Source organism: Lynx canadensis, chromosome B2, assembly GCF_007474595.2.
Source record: "Lynx canadensis isolate LIC74 chromosome B2, mLynCan4.pri.v2, whole genome shotgun sequence".
In the NCBI taxonomy this organism is placed as follows: Eukaryota; Metazoa; Chordata; class Mammalia; order Carnivora; family Felidae; genus Lynx; species Lynx canadensis.
Genome location: NC_044307.1, coordinates 99,655,817 through 99,679,020, shown reverse-complemented (window position 1 = coordinate 99,679,020; position 23,204 = coordinate 99,655,817). Strand labels below are relative to the sequence as shown.

At 41.6% G+C, this 23,204-nt stretch overlaps 1 protein-coding gene across 5 annotated transcripts in view; it reads right to left on the bottom strand.

The window, feature by feature from the left end:
• Window positions 1-1,860: 1,860 nt before the first annotated feature.
• Window positions 1,861-23,204, bottom strand: part of FIG4 (FIG4 phosphoinositide 5-phosphatase) — a 131,859-nt gene continuing 110,515 nt past the window's right edge. For 4 of the 5 annotated variants that reach the window (XM_030316134.2, XM_030316135.1, XM_030316139.1 and 1 more), the window contains one exon: window positions 1,861-2,196. In XM_030316134.2, coding sequence (XP_030171994.1) covers window positions 2,019-2,196 — 178 coding nt within the window. In that variant the 3' untranslated portion in view covers window positions 1,861-2,018. Of the gene's footprint in view, window positions 2,197-21,178; window positions 22,575-23,204 lie in introns of those variants that run through there. The other variant, XM_030316137.1, reaches the window with a different exon arrangement.

Sequence of the window (23,204 nt, the reverse complement as noted above, 5' to 3'; positions counted from 1 at the left end):
AAAAATCATGTTAATCATGTTTAAGCAGCTGCCTTACGCTGAGAACACTGTCTGCACGGCCACCATCACCAGCCACCCCTACTGCATCACAGCAACTATCCATTTACTGAGCCTCATTTACAGGCCAGGAACTGTGGCTACATGCTTCATATACATTATCTCTAAACTCCACATCAACAAAGTAGGCATTCTTAGCCTTACTTCACAGCTAAAGAAGGTTAGGAAAGAAGACTTTGATTCCAGATATTCACAAGGACTGTATTCTCATCATAAGGAGATAGACCTCCAAGAAGCCATGTTAAAAATTAAGGTCAGTGGTTGAACTTGACATTTCTTAAGGAATTTGGGAATATTTTTTGACTTGGGAAGACTCAGGTGACCTCCTACATGCAGCAGCAAGCTATCGCGGTAGGTAATAAAACTACGCCAATACAAATTTTCTGTTGCCTGTTGTCACTCTCTAATCCTGGTTTTATGATGACATCGACTCAAAATGTCTGCTAGTTAGGGGCTTTTTCCCTGCAGTGTAGAACCTTCCACAGAATTCCAGCATCTCAGGGTTGGAGGTACCTTAAAGGTCATTTAGACAGCCAGTTTTCCTTCTCTCATTAGACAGCTTGGTTTTCTTCCCTATTTTATTTATGAGAAGGGAGAACTGAGACAACTTATCAACCAAGCATAGGTGTAATGAGATCACACCATTTGTGTTAAACTGTTGGAAAATGCAGGAAGTTGTCCGTGTTACGTTTGACTATACAGAGAACAAGCCATGTGCACATGACAAGTCACCCGACTGGACACCAAAGGTCACACTGGGTAACACAACTGCACACCACAAAAGTTATGCAGGGAAACTCATTTTTAATGTTTTATTTTGATATCATTTCATATTTATGGAAAAATTACAGGAATTGTTCAAAAAATGCCATTTACTCTTTCCCAGATTTACTGATTGTTAAGATTTTGCTCCATTTGTTCTTTTTTCCTGAACCATTGGAGGGCACTTTGTTGACATCTTGTCCCTTTATCCATAAATATTTCACTGTTTAGTTCCTAAGGACAAGAGCTTTCAAAAAACACAAAGTTAACATACAATTTTTTTATCAAAACACAAAGCTAGGGGCGCCTGGGTGGCTCAGTCGGTTAAGTGGCCGACCTCGGCTCAGGTCATGATCTCGCGGTCCGTGAGTTGGAGCCCCACGTCGGGCTCTGTGCTGACAGCTCAGAGCCTGGAGCCTGTTTCAGATTCTGTGTCTCCCTCTCTCTGACCCTCCCCCATTCATGCTCTGTCTCTCTCTGTCTCAAAAATAAATAAACGTTAAAAAAAAATTTAAAAAAAAACAACACAAAGCTAACATAAAGTCAGAATACATAAAAAAATATGTTAACTACAAAGAAAAATAATCTGACCTCATTTTACATGAGAGATGGGTTTTTTGGCCTGTTTTCCTTACTGTGATACTCCCAGACTCTACCATAGTGCCTAGCACACAGCAGATACTCAACAAATACCTGTTAATTTCTTAATTATGGTGTGATACTATATTGACTGCATTTCTTTTTTTTTAATTTTTATTATTTAAAGAAATTTTTTTAACATTTTTTATTTTATTTTTTGAGAGACAGAGAGACAGAGCTCAAGCAGGGGGAAGGCAGAGAGACAGGGAGACACAGAATCCAAAGCAGGCTCCAGGCTCTGAGCTAGCAGCACAGAGCTGACTATGGGGCTTGAACCCGTAAATGTGAGATCATGACCTGGCCCAAGGTGGACGCTCAATCGACTGAGCCACCCAGGTGCCCCTATATTGACTGCATTTATAGAAGTATTTCTAAAATAAAGCAAAGGCATTGACAGCAAAATATTTAAGCATTTCTTTATTTCCTGTAATTTGTAGTTCACCAGTTACAAAAAGAGGAAAAACTTTCAGATGTAAAGGACTCCCGGGAAATTAACTTTTTTAAGAGGAGATAAAACAGATTACAATGTAGGCAAATTCATGGGGGGACCTGTTTTCTCTTCACAGGTAGCGGTTCCTGATGTATTCTCGGTACATGGAAGTATCTTCCTTTCCAAGAGGCTGCATGATACCTTGACTGGCCTGGATGTGGGCTTGGAAGATCTCTGTAGATTTTCTGTCTACCCTTGGAGGCTGTACTTCATAGATGTTGTCTTGTGAGAAAGCTGAGATAGGTGTTCTATAGAAGAGAAGAGGAGACATGGCTACATTAAAGAAAATAAAGGACCCACAGGGAGCTATGACTGCAAAGCATTCAAGAGCCACTGACCTTGAACATGCAGACTTAATAATAAGTGGTGGTGGTGATCTCCCCTGTCCCCTCCCCTGGGCTGACTTCCTCCGACAGAGTTGGGCCAGACCCTGCCCAGGGAGCCTTCCCTGAAGCGCAGGCTAGATGGGTACCTTTCTCTGTTCCTGTGCCTCAGGTACACCTATGTCTGTGCACCCATCTGCCTCCTTCACTCGACTAGAGTAACTTTAGGTGGGGGCTATAAATTTTTTGCTCCTTGACACACGATAGGAACCGAACTTTTTTTTTGTATATTAATTTTGTACGCTGAAACTTTATTGAGTTCATTTATTTGTTCTAACACAGTCATCAACAGTTTTTAAAGGAAGATTTAGTAGGAATCAGTAAAGGGATACTAATTTCTTCCTTACATTGATAAGAAGAGCAAATAAGTTTATATGTATAATGTGCTCACTTAGCATAATGCCTGGCAAACTGTAAGTGCTCAGTAAATGTGAACTATTGTTAATGATTACAGGTGCATAGTAATTCCTTATCTGCAATTCTGAAATCCTACAAGCTTTAATAACCAAATGTCACGTTGGTGGTAAAACCTGACCCAATTGAAATTCATTTGGTGGCACATCCTAACCTGAACCAACAATACTGATCCCACTTCATGTGAATATTAATGTGTTTAATTATCAGACAAGTCCTCAGATCACACTGGGGATGTACCATCTTGTTATGCTAACAAGTCCAAAATTCTGAATTCTGAAACACATCTGGCCTCAGGCTTCTGATGAGAGATTTCAGATCTGTAGCAGGCAGCTTCCTTCCTTTCTGGGGCATGGAAAAGCACACAAGAATCTCTTCATCCAAAAATATCCCTCCATTCCCATCCACCTAGCCTAACTTAATGCTTGAAATTTCCATCTATCCATTGGGGAAGGTGCTGTCTCCAGAAAAGCCTTGTCAAAATGCAGCGTGGTATCTGACACAACCTTTACTCATTGAAGGCTGAGCACCCACTAGTCATTGCATCCTTAGCTGAGAGCAGGCCCTCAAAGGATGAGTCAACCAAGTCAGGTGTGATGCAGAGTGAGTATGTGTGTAGAGTGTGAAAGAAAGGTCAAGAAGGGGGCTACTGATGGGGACGATAGTAAACTAAAATGTTGTTGGGGCATCTGGGTGGCTCAGTCGGTTAAGCGCCCAACTTCAGCTCTGGTCATAATCTTGCAGTTCGTGGGTTTGGGCCCCACATCGGGCTCTGTGCTGACAGCTCAGAGCCTGGAGCCTGCTTCGGATTCTGTGTCTCTCCCTCTCTCCCCCCTCCCCGCCCCCTCTCTCTCTCAGAATAAATAAACATTGAAAAAAAAAAAAAAACTAAAATGTTGTTGTGAGGGACTTAGCCCAGGGCTGGCCCTGTGGGGTGGGGGGTACTTCTTCTGCCAGGGAACCAAAATAACACAGAGACAAGATCTGAAGAATCTACTGTGCTGGGCTGGGACCTAGCCTTACTCCTTGTAGCAGAGGCATCAGGAAGGCATCCTGGATGCGTTAGCTGGGACCCCTGAAGCAGGGGGGAGATTCCCTACCATCAGAAGCAGAATTGGGCCTCAGCCTCAGCTAGGTCTGTACTAGGAACGTCAGCATTTCAAGAGACATTTGGAAGTGCAGACACACAGTGGAAGACAGGAGCTGTACTGTAATGCCCCCATCTTCAAAGGATACGTTTCAATCAAATGTGGGTCTTTCTTACCCAGAAAGCAAAGCTCACTGTGCTTTGCCTTTACACATCCTGCCACGGCTGGAGATGCATTAAATTACATTAAAATAAAATATAACTGGAGGTGGAATATTCTTTCTGGAAGCCAACCTCAATGGTTTTCACTTCAAGGTAAATATATTTCAATTCAAATCTGGTATATCATTTGTCAAACACTCCCCTTTTTTCAAAGCACTTAAATAATTTCACACAATCTTAGAATGTAACCTTATTGAAGTAAAAACCAAAGGAAAATGATTTACACAAAGTTAAAAAAATGAAAGACCAAGGTGAAAGAGTCCTGAGACATCTGCATCTCAATCTGTCCTCCAGCCTGGTTTAAGAGCGTTCTTCAAAATACACAAATTACAGTTCTTCTAATGTCTGTGGATAACACATTACAATGATGAACAATTAGGATGATTAATATGTGAACTATTCTCCTCAATCTTCCCTCACAAAAGCACAGCAACTCTACAGTCATTTACATAAGTCAAACTGAAATGCTACAATTCTTTAGTGGGTGATAATATTCAGGGTCAAACCTTTTAAACCTGAACCATTTTAAAAATGGAGACTCCACTAGGGTTTCTAGAGATTGTCATCAAAGCACCAGCCACAGCAACTACTCTTGAACCACACCATTTACACCTGTCTAGTCTCTTTCCCTTCTCAAATCTTACTTAATTTTCACACTCATCCTGGAAGGCAGGAACCATTGGGATTATACTCTCCATTTTAAGATGAAATGCTTAAAGTCAATTTAAAAATGGGACTACAGGTTTCTGTCCTGTCTTTGAAGCCGGATCTTTGCCCAGAACCCTTCGTGCATTAACAAAGACCTCTCTGGCAGGAATCACACCAGACATCCCTAGTCTGAGCACTAAATCTTAATGAGTTGAGAAAGGAATTGTTGGTGGGAATGCACTGTTGGTGGGAATGCAAATTGGTGCAGCCACTCTGGAAAACAGTGTGAAGATTCCTCAAAAAATTGAAAATAGATCTACCCTATGACCCAGCAATAGCACTGCTAGGAATTTACCCAAGGGATACAGGAGTGCTGATGCATAGGGGCACTTGTACCCCAATGTTTATAGCAGCACTTTCAACAATAGCCAAATTATGGAAAGAGCCTAAATGTACATCAACTGACGAATGGATAAAGAATGAAACATGGCCCTTTGTAGCAACGTGGATGGAAATGGAGAGTGTTATACTAAGTGAAATAAGTCATACAGAGAAAGACAGATACCATATGTTTTCACTCTTATGTGGATTCTGAGAAACTTAACAGAAGACCATGGGTGAGGAGAAGGGGGAAAAAAAGTTACAAAGAGGGAAGGAGGCAAACCTTAAGAGACTCTTAAAGACTGAGAATAAACTGAGAGTTGATGGGGGATGGGAGGAAGGGGAAAGTGGGTGATGGGCACTGAGGAGGGCACCTATTGGGATGAGTACTGGGTGTTGTATGGAAACCAATTTGCCAATAAATTTCATATTAAAAAAAAGAGAGAGAGAAAGGGGACATGCCAAATGACCAAGTAATTGTTTTATCCTTCAGAGGCCTCAGCTGAATATACAGGTGGGCAGGCTGTGGGAGGTAACAGCACCAGGGCCTGCCAACTGCCCATGGATGTAGGGCCCGGACAACCGTGATAAGGGTCACAGACCAGCCACTTCTACCCAGTGCCTTTACTTTCTTGCCAGTAAATCGGTCAGGAGTCCTCACCCTACTTCTTGATACACTGCTTCACTGCAGCATAGAGTAATGGGCACTATTACAAACACTCAATATGAAATGCCAAACATCAGCCTGAAATGGTATCAGATTGAGTGGCAGGTGGGTTTAGGGCTCCAATGCTACCTCACTCTGGTGTCAAAACAAGTAGGGAGTCAGAAAATGCAATAACTATTGCCTTTGTCTTTTTTGTGCTTCTAGATTTGAAGTCTCTTTCTATTCTGAGGACTGCTTGGGGCCAAAGGGAGACCCCGGTATTGAGCCTTCCTTCTGATGCCTGTCCATGCCAAAATGAACTTGCCTTCCCCAATGACTCTGCCTCAGACCTCATGAAGGTCGCTGGTCATTTTCATTGTCATTTGGCCCCAAGTGACTGCTGTCTTTGTGCCTTGATGCTGGGGGCACTTCTCTTCTGAGTAAAAGTGAATTGGGGATATCGTAGAAGCCCTGTTTTTTTTTTTTTTTTTTTTTTTTGATGTTTATTTACCTTTGAAAGAGATAGAGAGACACAGCGCGAGCATGGGAGGGGCAGAGAGAGGAGGAGACACAGAAACTAAAGCAGGCTCCAGGCTCTAAGCTGTCAGCACAGTGCCCAATGCAGGGCCCGAACCCACAGACTGCGAGATCATGACCTGAGCTGAAGTCGTACACCTAACTGACTGAGCCACCCAGGTGCCCCGAAGCCCTGTTTTTTTGAAGCAACCAAAGTAGAGGGGACTTGCTCAGCACATGTGGCCGGCATCCTCTGAATCTGCTGTAGCTCTTAGAAGGGTCATTTAGGGTTTAAAACAACCAGGGTATGTTGGGGGAGATGTTTCAGACCTGAAAAAACAAGAAGGTGTCAGGACATGTATGGTAACCACGGCAAGGACTAGAAATCCTAAACTCACCACCATGATCTGTGAAATAAAACCATGAGTGGTAATGGAAATCTAGTTCCTCAAATAGGAGAGCCTGGAAGTCTACTGGAGGCACAGACAGGGCCCACCCTTCTGGCCTGCAGGCAGACAGCCTGTCTCTTAGACAAGAATGGTGAATGCAGTAGCATGCGAGGCTGGACTGGATGTCAGGCTAGGTTGTGACAGGTCCTGGGGGCTACGGTCATGGTCAAAGGGTCCTGCAGGGGAAGAGCGGGTGTGAGCCAGGCTCCAAGCTGAACCAAATCTCCACTTGGGAGCATGTAGCAGGTAGTGAGGACTTTGCACATAGAGCAACAGGTAGTGAGGGTTTTGGGGGTGAAGGGTCCTCTCAAGCATGCTTAGGCTGCGACCCCCATCTGGACTTCAGGGACACAGGGTACAGCCTGTCCCAGTCATGTGGACAGATTCTGCTTGCTGACATGTGGATCCATCCTGCTGTTAGCCAACAACTGCTCTCTAGCAAGGGCTTGATTGAGCCTTTACACACATCGCCCCCTGTTGGTGACAGCAGGGACAAGGAAACACTGAAGACGTCCCAGTGAGGGAAGGGCATCCTCAAGGACTTGACCCCAGTCAAGTCCTTCCCACCCCTGCCAGTCCCCTCCCGTAGGGTCTGTTGAATTGTTTCAAACTGAATTCAGTCCATTTCCTAGCTCATAACTAGTCAAAGTGCCTGGTAGCTTGGCTGCTGTGGACGAGTACATGAAATTGGATTTACAGGGCGCCTGGGTGGCTCAGTCGGTTAAGTGTCTGACTTTAGCTCAGGTCATGATCTCACGGTTCGTGAGTTCGAGCCCCACATCAGGCTCTGTGTTGACAGCTCAGAGCCTGGAGCCTGCTTAGATTCTGTGTCTTTCAAAAATAAACAAACATTAAAAAAAAAATTTTTTTTTAAAAATCTACATCTGCAAAGTTTTTGTTGTTCACCTAAATCAGCACATGGAGGCTACTGGACTATAGTGGTCGATCACCTTGTACCTCGAGGCCTGGCTGGTTATTGTTCTTGTGTTGTGTGGTTTTGTAGGAAGAGCTGACAGGCCTGCCTGTCCCTGTTTCCAATTTAGATTCTCATAGGCATCTCCTGACAAAGATACTTAATGATAGTTCTGCTGGAAATTTCTAAATAATAAAATACAAGGCCAAAATGGTGGAAAAAAACCCCAACAAAATGATAATGAAGAAGCTTAAGACATACCCAATATTGTTGGCATAATCAGAAAAATGAGGAAGAAGAAACAGAAACACACAAAACACTTTTGTTTCTTCATTTTACTTGGCCATCAAGAAGCCAGTCACAAGAAGCTCCCCATGGTCTTAAGGCAGTGGTTCTCCAAGTGTGGCCCCCAGACCAGGAGCACTAGCATCATCTGGGAACTTGTTAGAGATACAAACTCTCACGTCCTCCTCCAGACCTACTGAATCAGAATCTCCGAAGGTGGGGCCTAGCAAAGATGTTTAACAAGCCTTCCAGGGATTCTGACACTCACTAAAGTTTGAGATTCTTTGGTCTAAGGAGACCAGAATGGATCTAAAATGCTAAATAAGATCTTACTTGTGGTCGGTCAGCAGTACTGAACACGTTTAAACAAGAATTCTCCTTTCAAATATATACCGTGCTAACCTTCCATCGAGAACCCTAATTTGACGTTTAATTGCAAGATACAAGCAGTAATATTAGATGCACCACACATTTCCTGATGAGGAACACGTCTGATTTCTCCATTGGCTTACACATTTCCAAGGTGGGAAAGAAATATAAAAACCTCCAAGACCCTCACAAGGGGCTGCCGATCAGCACCTTGTCTCTGAGGGTACTGGAAAGAGACGGAATACACAATAATGCTTTCAATACTACACAGAATAGTCTTTTTATTAGCTTCGATGCCATCTGTTTCTAGATGAAAAGACCAGTATTTAAACACCAAATGATGTGGAAATTGTGAAACTACTTTCTTTTATTCATTCCAGTAGAGAGAGTTGGCCTTTTATTGCATTTTCACGGTGGAGAAAATGGTTCCACTTTTCCCTCCTGGCCATAAACACAGGGAATTTTTTTTTTCAACTTCTCCTCACAGCCCCCAAAGGGATAAAACCTACTGCCCCTAATTCAAATGCCAGCAGTATTTCTGGAGATAAAATATTATAATTACAAATTTGCAGGCTCATTTCTTTTTATCTACAGGACCTAGTTCCATCCTCAAGAAAAGCTCTGTATTTCCCCTCAAGGAATGTTAAAGTCTTATTTAAAATAATATATTTGCCCATTCATTTATGGGCTACTTAACCCACATTGCTCAGTGCGCTCAAACACCAAGGATTGATGACATTTAGCCTTAACTGCAGTTCCCATTCACAGAAGAGAAACACTTCAGGAAGAAGTTCATAAGACACACCACGTGTTTTTATGGAAAATGCTTTCTTTGGTGCCCTTTAATACTCTTTCTAAAAAAAAAATTAATGTTTATTTATGTTTGAGAGAGAGAGAGGGAGAGAGAGAGATTGCAAGTGGGGTAGGGGCAGAGAGAAAGGGAGAAACCGAATCCAAAGCAGGCTCCAAGCGGTCAGCAAAGAGCCCAACGTGGGGCTCGAACTCACGAACCTTGAGATCATGATCTGAGCCAAAGTCGGCCACTTAACCGACTGAGCCATGCAGGCGCCCTCATGCTCTTTCTTAAATGTTGTATTACTTGCTTGGTTATAATACGACCATGTCTGATAACAACTGTATCTTACACTTGCATGCAGAACTAATGTTTGCGTCCCTTAAAATTTTTTTTAATTTTATTTATTCTTGAGAGAGAGAGAGAGCGAGAGCGAGAAAGAGAGAGAGCATGAGTGGGAGAGGGCAGAACAAGAGAGGGACACAGAATCCGAAGCAGGCTCCAGGCTCTGAGCTGTCAGCACAGAGCCTGATGCAGGGCTCGAACCTGACCCCAAGTTGGACGCTTAACCAACTAAACCACCCAGGTGCCCTAAGTCCCTTTTAAAGTTCAATTCCTGTTGAGGCTTTTTTTCTAACACATATTGAATAGTCAATAAACATGTTGATCTGACAAGAAAACATTTAATTGGTCAGATTGAAACGTCTTCTGAATTTAGTGATGTCATGATAATTTGTGGCTGGTGATTGAAAAACTGGACAGCATTTGTATAATTTAAATAGTATTATATATGTGATACTTTTGCATATGATTAGCATTCTGGCATACATCAAACACCATCTGACATTTCCAGAAAATTTAGTAATGGTTCTGGTCACAAAGTATCTTTCCCTTCTGTTGCTACCACAAACTTCAAGTTTTTTTCCCCAAGGTTCTTTCACATTACCAAATGATTCTTTGTTGGTCATAACTGAGTCACACTATCAAAAGACTACTAGATCTAAAGAGGACCTTATAGAAGATCTTGACCAACTGCTTTATTTACAGATAATGGGCATTAGGTCATTTCTTTCATGATTTCCTCTGCTTTCTGAGGAAAACCATAACAAGAGCAGATTCAATACATACATATATATATATATATATATATATATATATATGTATATATATATATATATATATTTATACATATAATTGTCCATTGCTTCTCTTCAGCTGTCTTATTAGATTGCTTGTATCTTTCCAGTAAGGTACTCATATATTGAAGCCTAGTCATGAATCTGTTTTACCAAGATGATAGAGTGAGAATGTGTTTGCTTTATCACATTAAAAATCTACAGAACATTGCATATTGCTCACATTCTGTGCATAAGTATAGACACCACATTCTGTGCTTAAGTATAGACACCTAACTACAAAACATAGCTCTCAAACTGCACCTGTCCAATATGGCGGCCATCAGCCGCATGTGGCTACTTAAACTTAATTGAAATTAAATAAGCTTTAAAAGTAGTTCCTTAGTAGCACTGGTCACATTTCAAGTGCCTGATAGCCACATGTAGCTAATGGCCACTGTTTTACATAGCACAGATATAGAATTATTTCCATCACCACAGAGAGTTCTTTTGGTCAGACTGTTTTAGAATCTTTTTCCTATTTTTTCCTCATGAATTTTGGGTTCTTTTATGTCTTTCTAAGCCCATTATCCTAATGTATCTATAGCATTTATCACTTTCTGATCTTTTATTTATATATTTATATACTTACTAGGAATGTAACCCCCATTTTGATCACCTCTTTAATTTCAATGCCCAGAAGAGCACCTGGCATACAGTAAGTGCTCAATAATTATTCATTGAATGAATGAATGATGTCTGGTTACGGAATCAGATTTTATCTTGGGTTTTAAATGCAGAACATGAATTTAGTGTGTTTTGAATTATCTGAAATGATAGGGAAGCTGTCATTTGACAGGATGGTGGGAAATGATAGATTTCCCATCAGAAGATTGCTCTTAAATTCCTTTCTTCAGATACTCTATAAATGGACAAACAAACTGAAAGGAAGTTGGAGTGCTTTCTAGTGGGGTATAAAGCTATCAAAGTTGCTCAAAAAACACTGGTGAGGCAGAAGGGGTGGGTCCTTATTCTTCTTTAGAGGTGAGAAAACAGTGACTCAGAGAGATTAACAAAGTTACTACATAGGCTGAAATCAAGAGGAACATGTCAATCTTCAAATCACCTCTAATAAAACAAAAAGCAAAACAGACCCCTGTATTCTGGGATCCAAGAAAGCAGGCACTGCCTATACTCACTTTGACATACCTGTCATACCAAGTTCAACATGGGAAATATAGGTAAGCACTCACATTATCTGCTGCCTTGCCCCTCCAGGACATTTTCACATGTCTTTGGGTAGATAGAATAAAGGTGACAGGCTTCAGGGGCAAGCGCTTACCCATGTACTGGGAAATTAAACCATGTTATTAGCTGCTGGTGACATTCTAACCATTATCAAGGTAAAGAAAACTTAATTTCCTTTTTATTCCTACTAAAAGACAGCAAGTCTATATTAACACACAAAATGCTATGACTCTAACACATGATCCCTAACAAAGTCCAATCATTTCAGCCTATGCCATTGACAGCTAATGAATATGACACAGAATAGTGAACAAATCTGATTTCTTTATGTACAAACATTTCCAGATCCTTTTAATAGCTGCTATTATGACAAGATTGGACTGTCCTTTAGCAGAAACACTGAAAGGGAGGTTAGAAATCTCACAGGCAGGTTAAAATTCCTTCAAGAGAAGATGACAATAATGCCAGTCTCTAAACAACCCACCATAGAAGAAGCAACAGGGGCGATGAGAAGGAAGTGAAGAATACAATCTGTGATGGCGGAACATAGGATGTATCCACCTCACAAACCAGAGATGCTGGCTGCTGTCTGTAAATGAGGCCTTTCAAAGGCTCAGCAATAAGGAACCTCAACTCCACAGAGCAGACTAAGGTTGTGACTGGAGAGAAGGAGGTGGCATTTTGGTAATGGAGAGAGCACGAGGACAGTAAAACTGTTATTGTGTGTTTCCCGGACACTCATCTGCCTTCAATCTGTCAGGGAGCCATGACAATGACAGGGCAACCAGAAGGGCACTGCAGTGTCACAAAAGTGAAGGATATTATGCCTAAGCTTAGGCAACCACAACACAGAACAATTATAGAACACAATGACCTTAATGTATCTCAAGGAAGTTATGCATGTGTAATGTCTAAGGCTGCTAAACCCTGTGTTTTGAAGACTCATTTGTCATTTCTCATCAGATCGCTAGATGAAAAAATAGCAAATGTATGTTTACACACAGACACGCTACATATATAGATAAAATACTTATATACAATATATATTTATGCTTATATACACTAACTAAACTATTATATATTATATAATATATATATATATATGTATATATATATATATTCTTTAAACATAATGCCGAGGAAAGGGCAATTCATACATTTCGGCCCTCCCCATAAAATGACATACAGTAAAACCTTGGTTTGTGAGCATAATTCATTCTGGAAACATGCTTGTAATCCAAAGCACTTGGATATCAAAGTGAATGTCAAGAACCACTGGCTCAGTTGTGATCGTGTTACATTCAGTGTCATGTACTACTCGTATTGCAAGACACCACTCGTTTAGAAATGTATTAGAAATATTTGCTCATCTTGTGCGACACTCGCAGAGCGAGTTACCCGCCATCCAAAGTTTTGTACTTCAAATGAGTCCATGTGAACTCATTTTTACCTGTCCATTTAGTGGACATTTACAATGTGTAGATACTGGAACAAAAGTATGGCTGATGAGTGGTTGGGGTAATGGAGCCAATAAATCTAGACAACGTATCGAAACACTACTTCTTAGATACAGATGGAACATCTTGCTCTTAAAGTGTGACTTTTTATACTGTTATATATAAAGAAATCAATGTAATACACATAAAGGCCTTAGAGGCTGTTTACAAGCTTGTCAGGGTAAAGTTTTTGGTTACATTATATCACTGCTATATATTAAAGTCAATTAAATATAAAAAAATAACAATGTTTCCCTAATATTTACCATGGACAAACTACTGTGCTTCAGAATTATCAATGCATTTCACCTTTTTATTGTAAAATAAAACACAGATACAGGAAACTGCACAAAACACACAGCAATATTGTAAGGTGAACACCACCAGGTCAAGGAACAGAAATTCCAGCAGCTGGGCTCCTTCCATGTGCCCCATTCCTATCACAACCATAGCAGCCATTGCCCTGACTTCTATACTAATCACTTCTTTGCACTTTTAAAAACGACTTTTTCATTCACATGGGCAGCCTTAGGCTATAGTTTAATCTTGCCTGTTTTCAAAAGTGGGATATGATTTTTAAACTACAGATTCTCTTTCTTTTCCTAACAATTAATTAGCTGAAGGATCCAGGTTGTGCTTTCTCTCAGCCTGGATTTTGCTGACTGCATATTCATAATGCAGTTCAAAATGTTCCTCTGTCCTTTGTATTTCCTGCAAGTCAGCAACTGCATCTAGAAGCTTGGTGAGAATCTGCTTTGGCAAGACTATAGGAGGTGGGTGAGTTGTTTCATCAGGAGGCCCAGAGTGTCTAGTTGTTTATCGTTTTTCATGTTAACAGCCAATAATGCTAAATGCTTACATCTGTTAATTCACTGGAGATTGCCGATGCTAATTATCCTATTTCTTTTTCATTTAACACTGTTTTTTTTTTTTAAAGGATGCTTTCCCTCACCTCTTATTTTGTTATCCAGTGGTACCATTCATAAGATTCAGAGTGTCACATGCTTCTTTCCCTTTATTTTCTAGTTTTCCAGATAATGATGGTTCCCTATAATCCTTCCAAAGTGACCAGAATTTAAAAAAAAAATTATAAACTCATGAGTTTAAACATATTTGATGAGTTCCATTCCACTGCAATTATTATTATTATTGAAGTTCAAATGATCCTATCTTTATCCAGTGGGAGCCTCTTCAAGTTCACTCCTGAGTCCTCTTGATATGACCCCAGTAATCTTTAATAGCTTTCTTGCTATCTGGATTGACAAACATGTTCCAGATTCCTTTTGTACACTGACCTGGAATCAGCTACTTCTCCCAGAGCCCTGGTTCCTGTTAGTGATGAACTGGTATTTCAAGACCACAAAGTGGGCACTAGAGGTTCTTCTTGTTACTGGAACATTGTATGTGTACATACAGCAAGTTCTTACTTATTGATAACACTTCGTCTCTGCTTTTATACTTAAGAGATTTCAAAATAATATTCTCAGTTCACATTTTTTTCCTTGAGAATCCTAAATATATTACTCCATTTTTTTGACATAAAGTGTTGCATCTAAAAAGTATGAGGATAATCTAATTTTCTTTCCCTTAGAAGTCTTCCCTTTTATTTAGATGTCTAAAGGTTTTTTTTTTCCCCCTTTAAAGTCTAGTTTAAAATCAAAACCACACTCAGATATCACCTCACGCCAGTCAGAGTGGCTAAAATGAACAAATCAGGAGACTATAGATGCTGGAGAGGATGTGGAGAAACGGGAACCCTCTTGCACTGTTGGTGGGAATGCAAACTGGTGCAGCTGCTCTGGAAAACAGTGTGGAGGTTCCTCAAAAAATTAAAAGCAGATCTACCCTATGACCCAGCAATAGCACACAGGTATATAGGACTGCTGATGCATAGGGGCACTTGTACCCCAATATTTATAGCAGCACTTTCAACAACAGCCAAATTATGGAAAGAGCCTACATATCCATCAACTGACGAATGGATAAAGAAATTGTGGTTTATATACACAATGGAATACTACGTGACAATGAGAAAGAATGAAATATGGCCCTTTGTAGCAACGTGGATGGAACTGGAGAGTGTTATGCTAAGTGAAATAAGCCATACTTAGAAAGACAGATACCGTATGTTTTCACTCTTATGTGGATCCTGAGAAACTTAACAGAAACCCATGGGGGAGGGGAAGAAAAAAAAAGACGTTAGAGAGGGAGGGAGCCAAAGTAAAGAGACTCTTAAAAACTGAGAACAAACTGAGGGTTGATGGGGGGTGGGAGGGAGGGGAGGGTGGGTGATGGGTATTAAGGAGGGCACCTGTTGGGATGAGCACTGGGTGTTGTATGGAAACTAATTTGACAATAAATTTCATACTTAAAAAAAAATAAAGTCTAGTTTAACTTACTATATTGTATCATTCTGGGTTACTATTCTCATGTATATGGTGTGCTCTCTCAATATACAGTTTTAAGTAGTTATTTATTTCAGAAGGTTTTTTTCTTTTTTGCCATTACAGTTTTAGTATTTTTTTTTCTCCTCTCTTGCTTTATTTTTCTTCTTCAGGACTCCTATTATCCATGTTAAACCTTTGCCTGTTGCCAGTATAGACACTTTCTCTTAAATCTTTGTTTCTTCATTTCTTTTTTAAAAAATTTTTTAATGTTTATTCATTTTTTAGAGAGAGAGAGACAGAGTACAAGTGGGAGAGGGTCAGAGAGAGAGGGAGACACAGAATCCCAAGCAGGTTCCAGGCTCTGAGCTGTCAGCACAGATCCCGACATGGGGCTTGAACTCACGAATCACGAGATCATGACCTGAGCTAAAGACACTTAACTGACTGAGCCACCCAGGCGCCCCTGTTTTTCTTCATTTCTTTTGAGTTTTTAAGTTTTGTATTTTAAGCTCATTTTGAAATAGCAGGCTTCAGTTTTAATCTCTTTTCCTGACATCTTCCTGCAAGGTCTGCAGGGAAACATCCCTGCTCTGTGTTCTTCTGTTCTCCCCGTAACTTCATATGGGATTGGATCTTGATACCTTTCTGATACTCATTATACAAAATTCATTTTCCTGAACCTTTAGAAGGTGTGGTTCAAGAGAGGTTGATTGACTTGACCGAACTTCTTTGGTTGTCTTTGTGAGGGATTTAAAACCGCGGCAGACTGCTTTCTGAGATCTCCTGCACCTCTCTCCTTTCTCTCCTCCTCTCTTCCCTTCATGTCTGTCATGGTCCTGCTCAATTTTGAGTCCATGGAGAGTCAGATGGGTCCCCTGCCCTGGAAGGGACCTTTGGTTGTTTGGTTTCAAGGGTTTATGTAGCCCAGACTGCCCCAGCTCCCTTCAGAACCCACCCAGAAGCCCCTGCACTCAGCTAGTACTGAACTGGGTAAAACATCACGCTCTCAGCGGCTGTGCTCAAACGGGCCTGCAGTCATCTCCAGTGCATTCCTGTTGGCTATTCCGGTGTGTCAGATACCCTGCTGTTCCCTCCCCACTTCTTCCTCTTGTACAAATGCTGACATAATGCAGGTCTGGTGGCTGTTGGTGGGTTACCTCCACCACCTGCTTATTAGACTTAGGGATTTCTGGAGACACCTTATCACATAGTTTTGAGGTAAATGCGTACGGGTATTTGGTCTTGCTACCTAGTTGTTCTGTTTTCTGTGAGGATTCGGAGAGTTTAAAACTATGTTGTTGCTGTCTTCTTCCTGGAACCAACTTGGCATAGTTATCTTAAAAAGAGTATTTTTCATCTATCCCTGAGGCTGATCCCTAAATCTGGTATGTCCTTGCCTGCGTGGCCATCCTGTCCTTGCTGCTGAAGTGGACACTGACACGACACCTAGGGCTGTGCTCTGGGGGAAAGTCTACTCCTGCTCGATGCCCGCATCTACTCCGTCAAGACGTGGTCTCCTCCGAGACAGCTGTATGCTGCAGAAGTCCAGATGTGGAGGCTATTCAGCAACGCAGAGACTCGGGGGGAGTCGGCAGAAGGTGGCGGAACCCTTAATCTTGTGGTTCATCTGCAGCTGGCTCCCTAGGCGGTGCCTATATAGCAGCAGTAGTTCCAGCAGAGTTAGGACAATCAAAAACCACCGCCTATCAGCTACACTTCCATTGCAGTGGATGGGAGACGGCTAGTATCCCAGCTGGATTTGGGTCATGGGGCTTAACGGGCAAGGCATTCCTTCCAGAGGGCTGCCCAAGGACCTCACTCTGCTTCCTGAGCCGGGCGCCTTCACCATTCTTGCCTGATGGGAGTGATGACTGCTAATGCGAAAATGACATTTCCTATGCTCTCCCTTTCTAAATGAGGGTTTTTTATTTTCCTTTGCAAGCACTGTATATTGGGACAGACAGGTAGTCTTTTTGTTTATAGGTCAGTAGATTACAGAAGCCTTATCTGGACCTGATGAAGACAGCTGCACAAAACCCAGAGATCCTGGGCTTTGAATGAGATGCAGTAACTCGTGGGGGAGGGAGTGGGTTCTGCTGATAGCAGAGGAGTATGCATGGATCCACGGGTGGCTACAGGGACAGACTGTGGCAGATAACAGCATTTAGATTCCCCAGTATCTACCTGAAACCCCTTTCTAGTGTGCAGGGGCTGAAAAGCAGGGGGAAAAATCCCATAGTCCCTTGCAGTTCAGGTTCAAAATGTGATTTAGGTTCTACCCACCACCTTGTACTCACAGGAGGCTTTGATTTAGAATGGGGCCATATGGAAGGAAACAAGACATAGGGTATCGGTTCTGCAGACTGGCCACAGCAGTGATGGCTTCCTAATTAGAGCTGAAGAGGCTGGTTTTGCACCCAGCAGCTACTTGGGATAGTTTCCCGATCAAGGCAAATGTGGAAGCCATTCTGAGGGTTTGCCATATGGTTTGGGGAGTTGTTCCTAAAAGCTGTGTCTAGAGTTTTCTTCTTCAGCCCTCCAGTGATTCTGAAAGTCACTTAAAATCCTATAATGAATCACTCTGTGTTTAATCTACCTAAAATGGATCATGTTTTCTGCACCTGAACTCTGACCAACATAGCCAGCCAATGAGCAAAGCACATGCGGCTCTGCTCTCTCTCGCTTTACCAAGGGGCGGGCAGCCAGGCTTCCCAGGTGACCCCTATTCCTGGAAGGGCCTAGCAGGAAGGGGATGCTTCCAGCAGTTGGACATAGTTGGGCATGTGTGTTTGCCACCAGAGGAGACAGAAGCGACAGTCTACCACAAGCACATATGCGAGTCGCAATGGTGGTCCTTTTCATGTTTCGGCCACAGCCATCGATATTCTTATTGGCCGAGGTCTGGCAGAACGACACTATACATTCTCTCTGAGAACTATAAAACAAAAATGTCATTTGTGTTTTTCAAAGAACTTTTGGGTTTAGAGAAATGAAGCAGGATGATTTTCAGACCTAACATAGGTAAGATGCTTCCAATTTAGGATGCAATTTATAAACTGCATGGCTTCCCTCCTGTTTGTAGGGCATATTATCTATCTTAGTATAAAAAGAAGTGCAGTTTTTCTCTGTTTCAGACATCGGAAGAGTGGCTGGCGGTATTTGACTGCATTGTTTTTGCAGGCTACAACTTGAACGTTTCAGTTGTATAATGAAAGGACACTTGGCTTTGAGCCACAGGCAACAGGGACTGGTTATCCTGCACAGCACTAAGGCTGTTGTGCTAACAAGGGACAGGTCGCGCATTAAGAACATAACAGCTGTTCTCAAAGGGCAAAGAGTGTAGCTGCACCTCCCAGAGTCATCCTTTCCCTTGTGCGGCCTGTGTAGACTCTGGAGCAGCTAGTCATCTATCTGACCTTACACAGTGACCTCTGAGAGCAATCTGTCCCTTCTGTCCTCAAGTTTCCTAGAAGAGCAGCAGCAGTGGCCGGTCCCTCCTGGAAACTCAGACCAATGGGTTACAGTAATGGTCGTGTGTCTTTTCTCCCTCACAGAGGTGCTGACACCCAACTTCTATTCTTCACGCCCACTCAGATATTTTTACCTTTTCTATTTACAAAATGCTATCAATGAGTTTGCTATGTCATATCGTTACATCTCTTTTATCCTGCATCTTTTCTCTAATAAACCTTTTTTTTTAGAGCTTATTTATTTTGAGAGAGAGAGAGAGAGAGAGAGAGCGCGCGCACTCATGCTGGTGAGCAGGGAAGGGGCAGAAAGAGGAAGAGAGAATCCCAAGCAGGCTCCATGTTGTCAGCACAGAGCCCAATGCAGGGCTCAACCCCACGGAACGTGAGAATATGACCTGAGCTGAAATCAAGAGTTAGATGCTCAACAAACTAAGCCACCAAGGCATTCCTCTAATAAAATTTTAATTTTAGAACCTCTTCAAATTTGTACAATGATTGTGCAGAATACAAAGAGTTCCAACATAGCCACACCCAGTTTCCCCTACTATTAACATCTTCCATTAGTATGGTACATCTATTGCAATTAATGAACTGATCTTGACACATTACTATTAACTAAAAGTCCATACTTAGTTTCTACTTGATGTCTTTTTTCTATTCTAAGGTCCCTTTCAAGATACATTACATTTAGGTGTCATGTTACCTTAGGTTCTTCGTGGCAGTGACAGTTGATTTTCCTTGTCTTTGATGACCTTAATAGTTTTTAATTTTTTAAGTTTATTTATTTTGAGAGAGATAAAGAGAGAGAGGGAGGGGCAGAGGGAGAGGGAGAGAATCCTAAGCAGGGTCCGTGCTATCAGCACAGAGGTGGGGTTTGATCTCACAAATCCTGAGATCATGACCTGAACCAAAGTCAAGAGTTGGACACTTAACCTGAGACACCCAGGCACCCCAGACCTTGATAGTTTTGAAGAATACTTAACCTACATCTTTTCAGAGTTGTTTTGGAAGGAGGTATCAGTAGGATCATGAGTCTTCAAAAGAAAACCTAACAGTCCTGAGTTTTTAGAAAGACTCAGGCTTATGGCTTCATCTCTGTCAATATTCATCTGTGACAGAGTGTTGGGTGCACCTGCCCAGTGGATATTTAGACAGTTCCTGAGAGAACTCCTCTGGAGCAGGGGCTCCCCAACCTGGCTGATCACTACATTCAAATGGAGAACTTTACATAAAGTATAGATTTTCAGGCCATAGCCCAGTTGTACAGACTCAGAATCTCTACCAACAGGGTCTTAAATTCTGAAATTTTTATCTTTTAAAAAATAATAATAGTGCTAATTATGTTTTTAATATACAAAATTATAAAGCATGGCCCATAGTCTGTTAGTATTATTAATATAAATAGAAGTATGTATGTAGAAAATTTAAAGAGTAACTAAAAGTCCAATGCCTCCCTATAGTCATTTAACCATTTTCTAGGGACATTTTGGTTGCTCCATGTTTTTATTGTTGTCTTTTGTTTTCTTGGGGATTTGTATTTCAACAAGTTTCCCAAGATATTCTGGTGTCATCAGAAATTTAGAACCCACTACTACAGAAGAAATTCACAATTCAGCTGTGGGAGAACAGAATGGCCCTTTCAGCTGACATCTTTTATAAAATCATAAAGCCCCGCTCTTCCCCTTCCTCCCCTGTTGAACAAGTCAGCCTTAAAGCCATTAGAGGGGGCAGAGCAAGAAGAGGCAGTCTGTAACAGCCTGGGGGGTGTCTGAACCCATGCGGCATAAAGAGGGCACCCACACTGGGAGGGACAGCTTGGAGAGGGTAATCAGAGCCCAAGCAGGGTAAGTCCCTACAGAGGACAGACAGAGGAGAGTTAAGGCCTGAGTGGGTGAGGAGGGCATCCATGTGCAGGGGCAGCCTGAGGTAGTATGTCAGGGCCTGGGCAGGGAGAGGCAGGTGTGGGTATCCACGTGGAGGGGTGGCCTGGGGCCCAAGGGGATGAGGAGGGTATTCATGAAGGTGGGTGCCTCTGCAATGGAAGTCAGAGCCTGAATGGAGGGCGTCCATGTGGGGAGAGGGGTGCAATGCAATGGTGATGCAAGGCTGATATCAGGGGATTAATCAAATAAATAAATATAATAAGGGTAACAAAAGCCAAGTTTCTCACTACTGAAGAAAGAAGTCACTAACATGGAAAGGGAGAAGAAAGATAGAAACCCTGGATACCCTACAATTAGAGACATCAGTATGAACTTACAGATTTAAATATATGTATATTTAAATTTACTATATTTACAAATATATGCATTTGGATTAAGTAATACATAAAAACATATGTACTATATGCTTATATATGCACATATGTATATTTGTGCAGTCTGTATTTATACATATACGTCTATACATATTTACATAGATACATAGGTAAATGTGTGCATGTCTTTTGAGTGGGCCTGGGAGCAGCAACACCCCCACCAGCAACAGACACACCTAGTGCCCAGACCTTGGCTTTAATACCATTTTCCACTAAAAAGAACCAGGGATCCTTGGAGAAATGACTGCTTTCAGGGCTGGGGCAGGCAAAGAACATGATGAGCTTAGAACATTTTGTGCCAAAAATCAAGGGAAGTGTTCAAAGAATGATGAGGACATGTCAAAAGAACACAGGAGCCAGGTTGAAGGGGCTCAGGTGAAATTTGGGACAACTTGAGCATCAAAATAAATAATGAGTGTAACAGATTATTCCCCAATGAATAAACTAGGAAGCTGCAATCTCACACTGAGAGAAATAACTGAAAAAGTTGTATTGTAAGTTTGATAAAGAATGGGAAGTGTACATAGTTTGAAAGTATCTTCCACAAAATATTCATCAATTAAAAGGAAAAAGGGCAACTTCACAGGGGAGAAGTCCAAAAGATACCTCTTTTAACCAAGGGATGGAAATAAAGATCATCAGTAATGGGACAAATTGAAATTGTGTGCCATCTGTTAGGATGCAATGGAAAGAACCCACCATCACTTCTGTGATCTTCCTGTGTATATTCATTTTGTACCTTAAGCCAACAAACATGTACTATGTCACAGTTTCTGGGGGTCAGGGATCTGGGAGTGGCTTAATTAGGTGATTCTGGCTTAAGGTCTTGAACAAGATTGAAGTGAAGTAGTCATCCAAGATGACAGTCAACCCAAGGTTTAACTAGGGCTGGAGAATCCACTTCCAAGCTCATTCAACATTGTTGGCAGTCCTCAGTTTCTCACTGGCTGTTGGCTAGGTGCTTCAGTTGACATGCTGGCCTATCCATAGAACTGCTCATGACATGGAAGCTGGCTTCCCACAGAGCAAGTGATGCAACAGGATCACTTCATAATTTAATCACTTCTACTATATGCTCTGGGTCACAAAGATCAACTGTGGTATCACGTGGGAGGAGACTGCATGAGGGTGGGAATAACAGGAGGTGGGGCCCAATTTGAAGGCTGGCTACCACACTGCTGAAGGCTCATAATCTGAAGATCATCATGACAGACCCAAATCCATGGGCAAGGAGATGAAAATCAAGGAAGAATAGGGAACTGTTCCAGAGCAGGAGAGATTAAAGTGACAACTAAATACAACGGGCGGCACTGAACTAGACCCTTTTGTGATTAAGGGCATTATTGGGACAAATGGCAAAAACCTGAATGAGGTTAGAGGATTCGTTGGTAGCAATGCACTGATGTTGATTTCCTGATTTTACTAGATTGCATTGTGATTTTGTTGGAGAATGTTCTTCTTATTTCCAGGAAATACCCACTCAAATGCTAGAGAGAGAGAGAGAGAGAGAGAGAGAGAGAGAGAGAGAGAACATCAGGTCTGAAACTTACTTTCAAATGGTTTGGGGAGAGAGGATGTTCTTCTGTAATTGCAACTTTTAGGTAAGTTTGAGGTTGTTTCCACATTAAAAATGTACATGAATTATAAAAACCGATGACAGAAATTCAAGTGTCTAAGGGAGAAAATGCTAATTCTGCTGTAGGTAGAATTATATAATGGTGCTGCTTTTGTAGGTCAAAAATGTGTGAATGCTGGTAATTTCATATGGTTCAACCTAACACAAGAATATCACAATAAACTAATCAATATCAAAGATAATGAAATTATGCATTTCCATAATTCAATTATGGAAATTCAATAATTCAATTTCATAAAACAATTCACAGCGTCCTTTCGAGGATCTCTCTTCTGCAACAGCCCACTCCTTGTCTAGCATCCCTAGCATCTGCCTCTCTGTTGATGCCCTTCCCTCAGCACAAAGAAGTTGCTGGAAAAACCCAACCTTAGAAACAGTCCCTTGATTTCCTATTTACCTCCGGATACGTTCCTATTCTTTGCACTCTTTTCCAGCATTTTCTGAAAGAATGGGTTCTATTCCCCATGTCCTCTTACTCCCC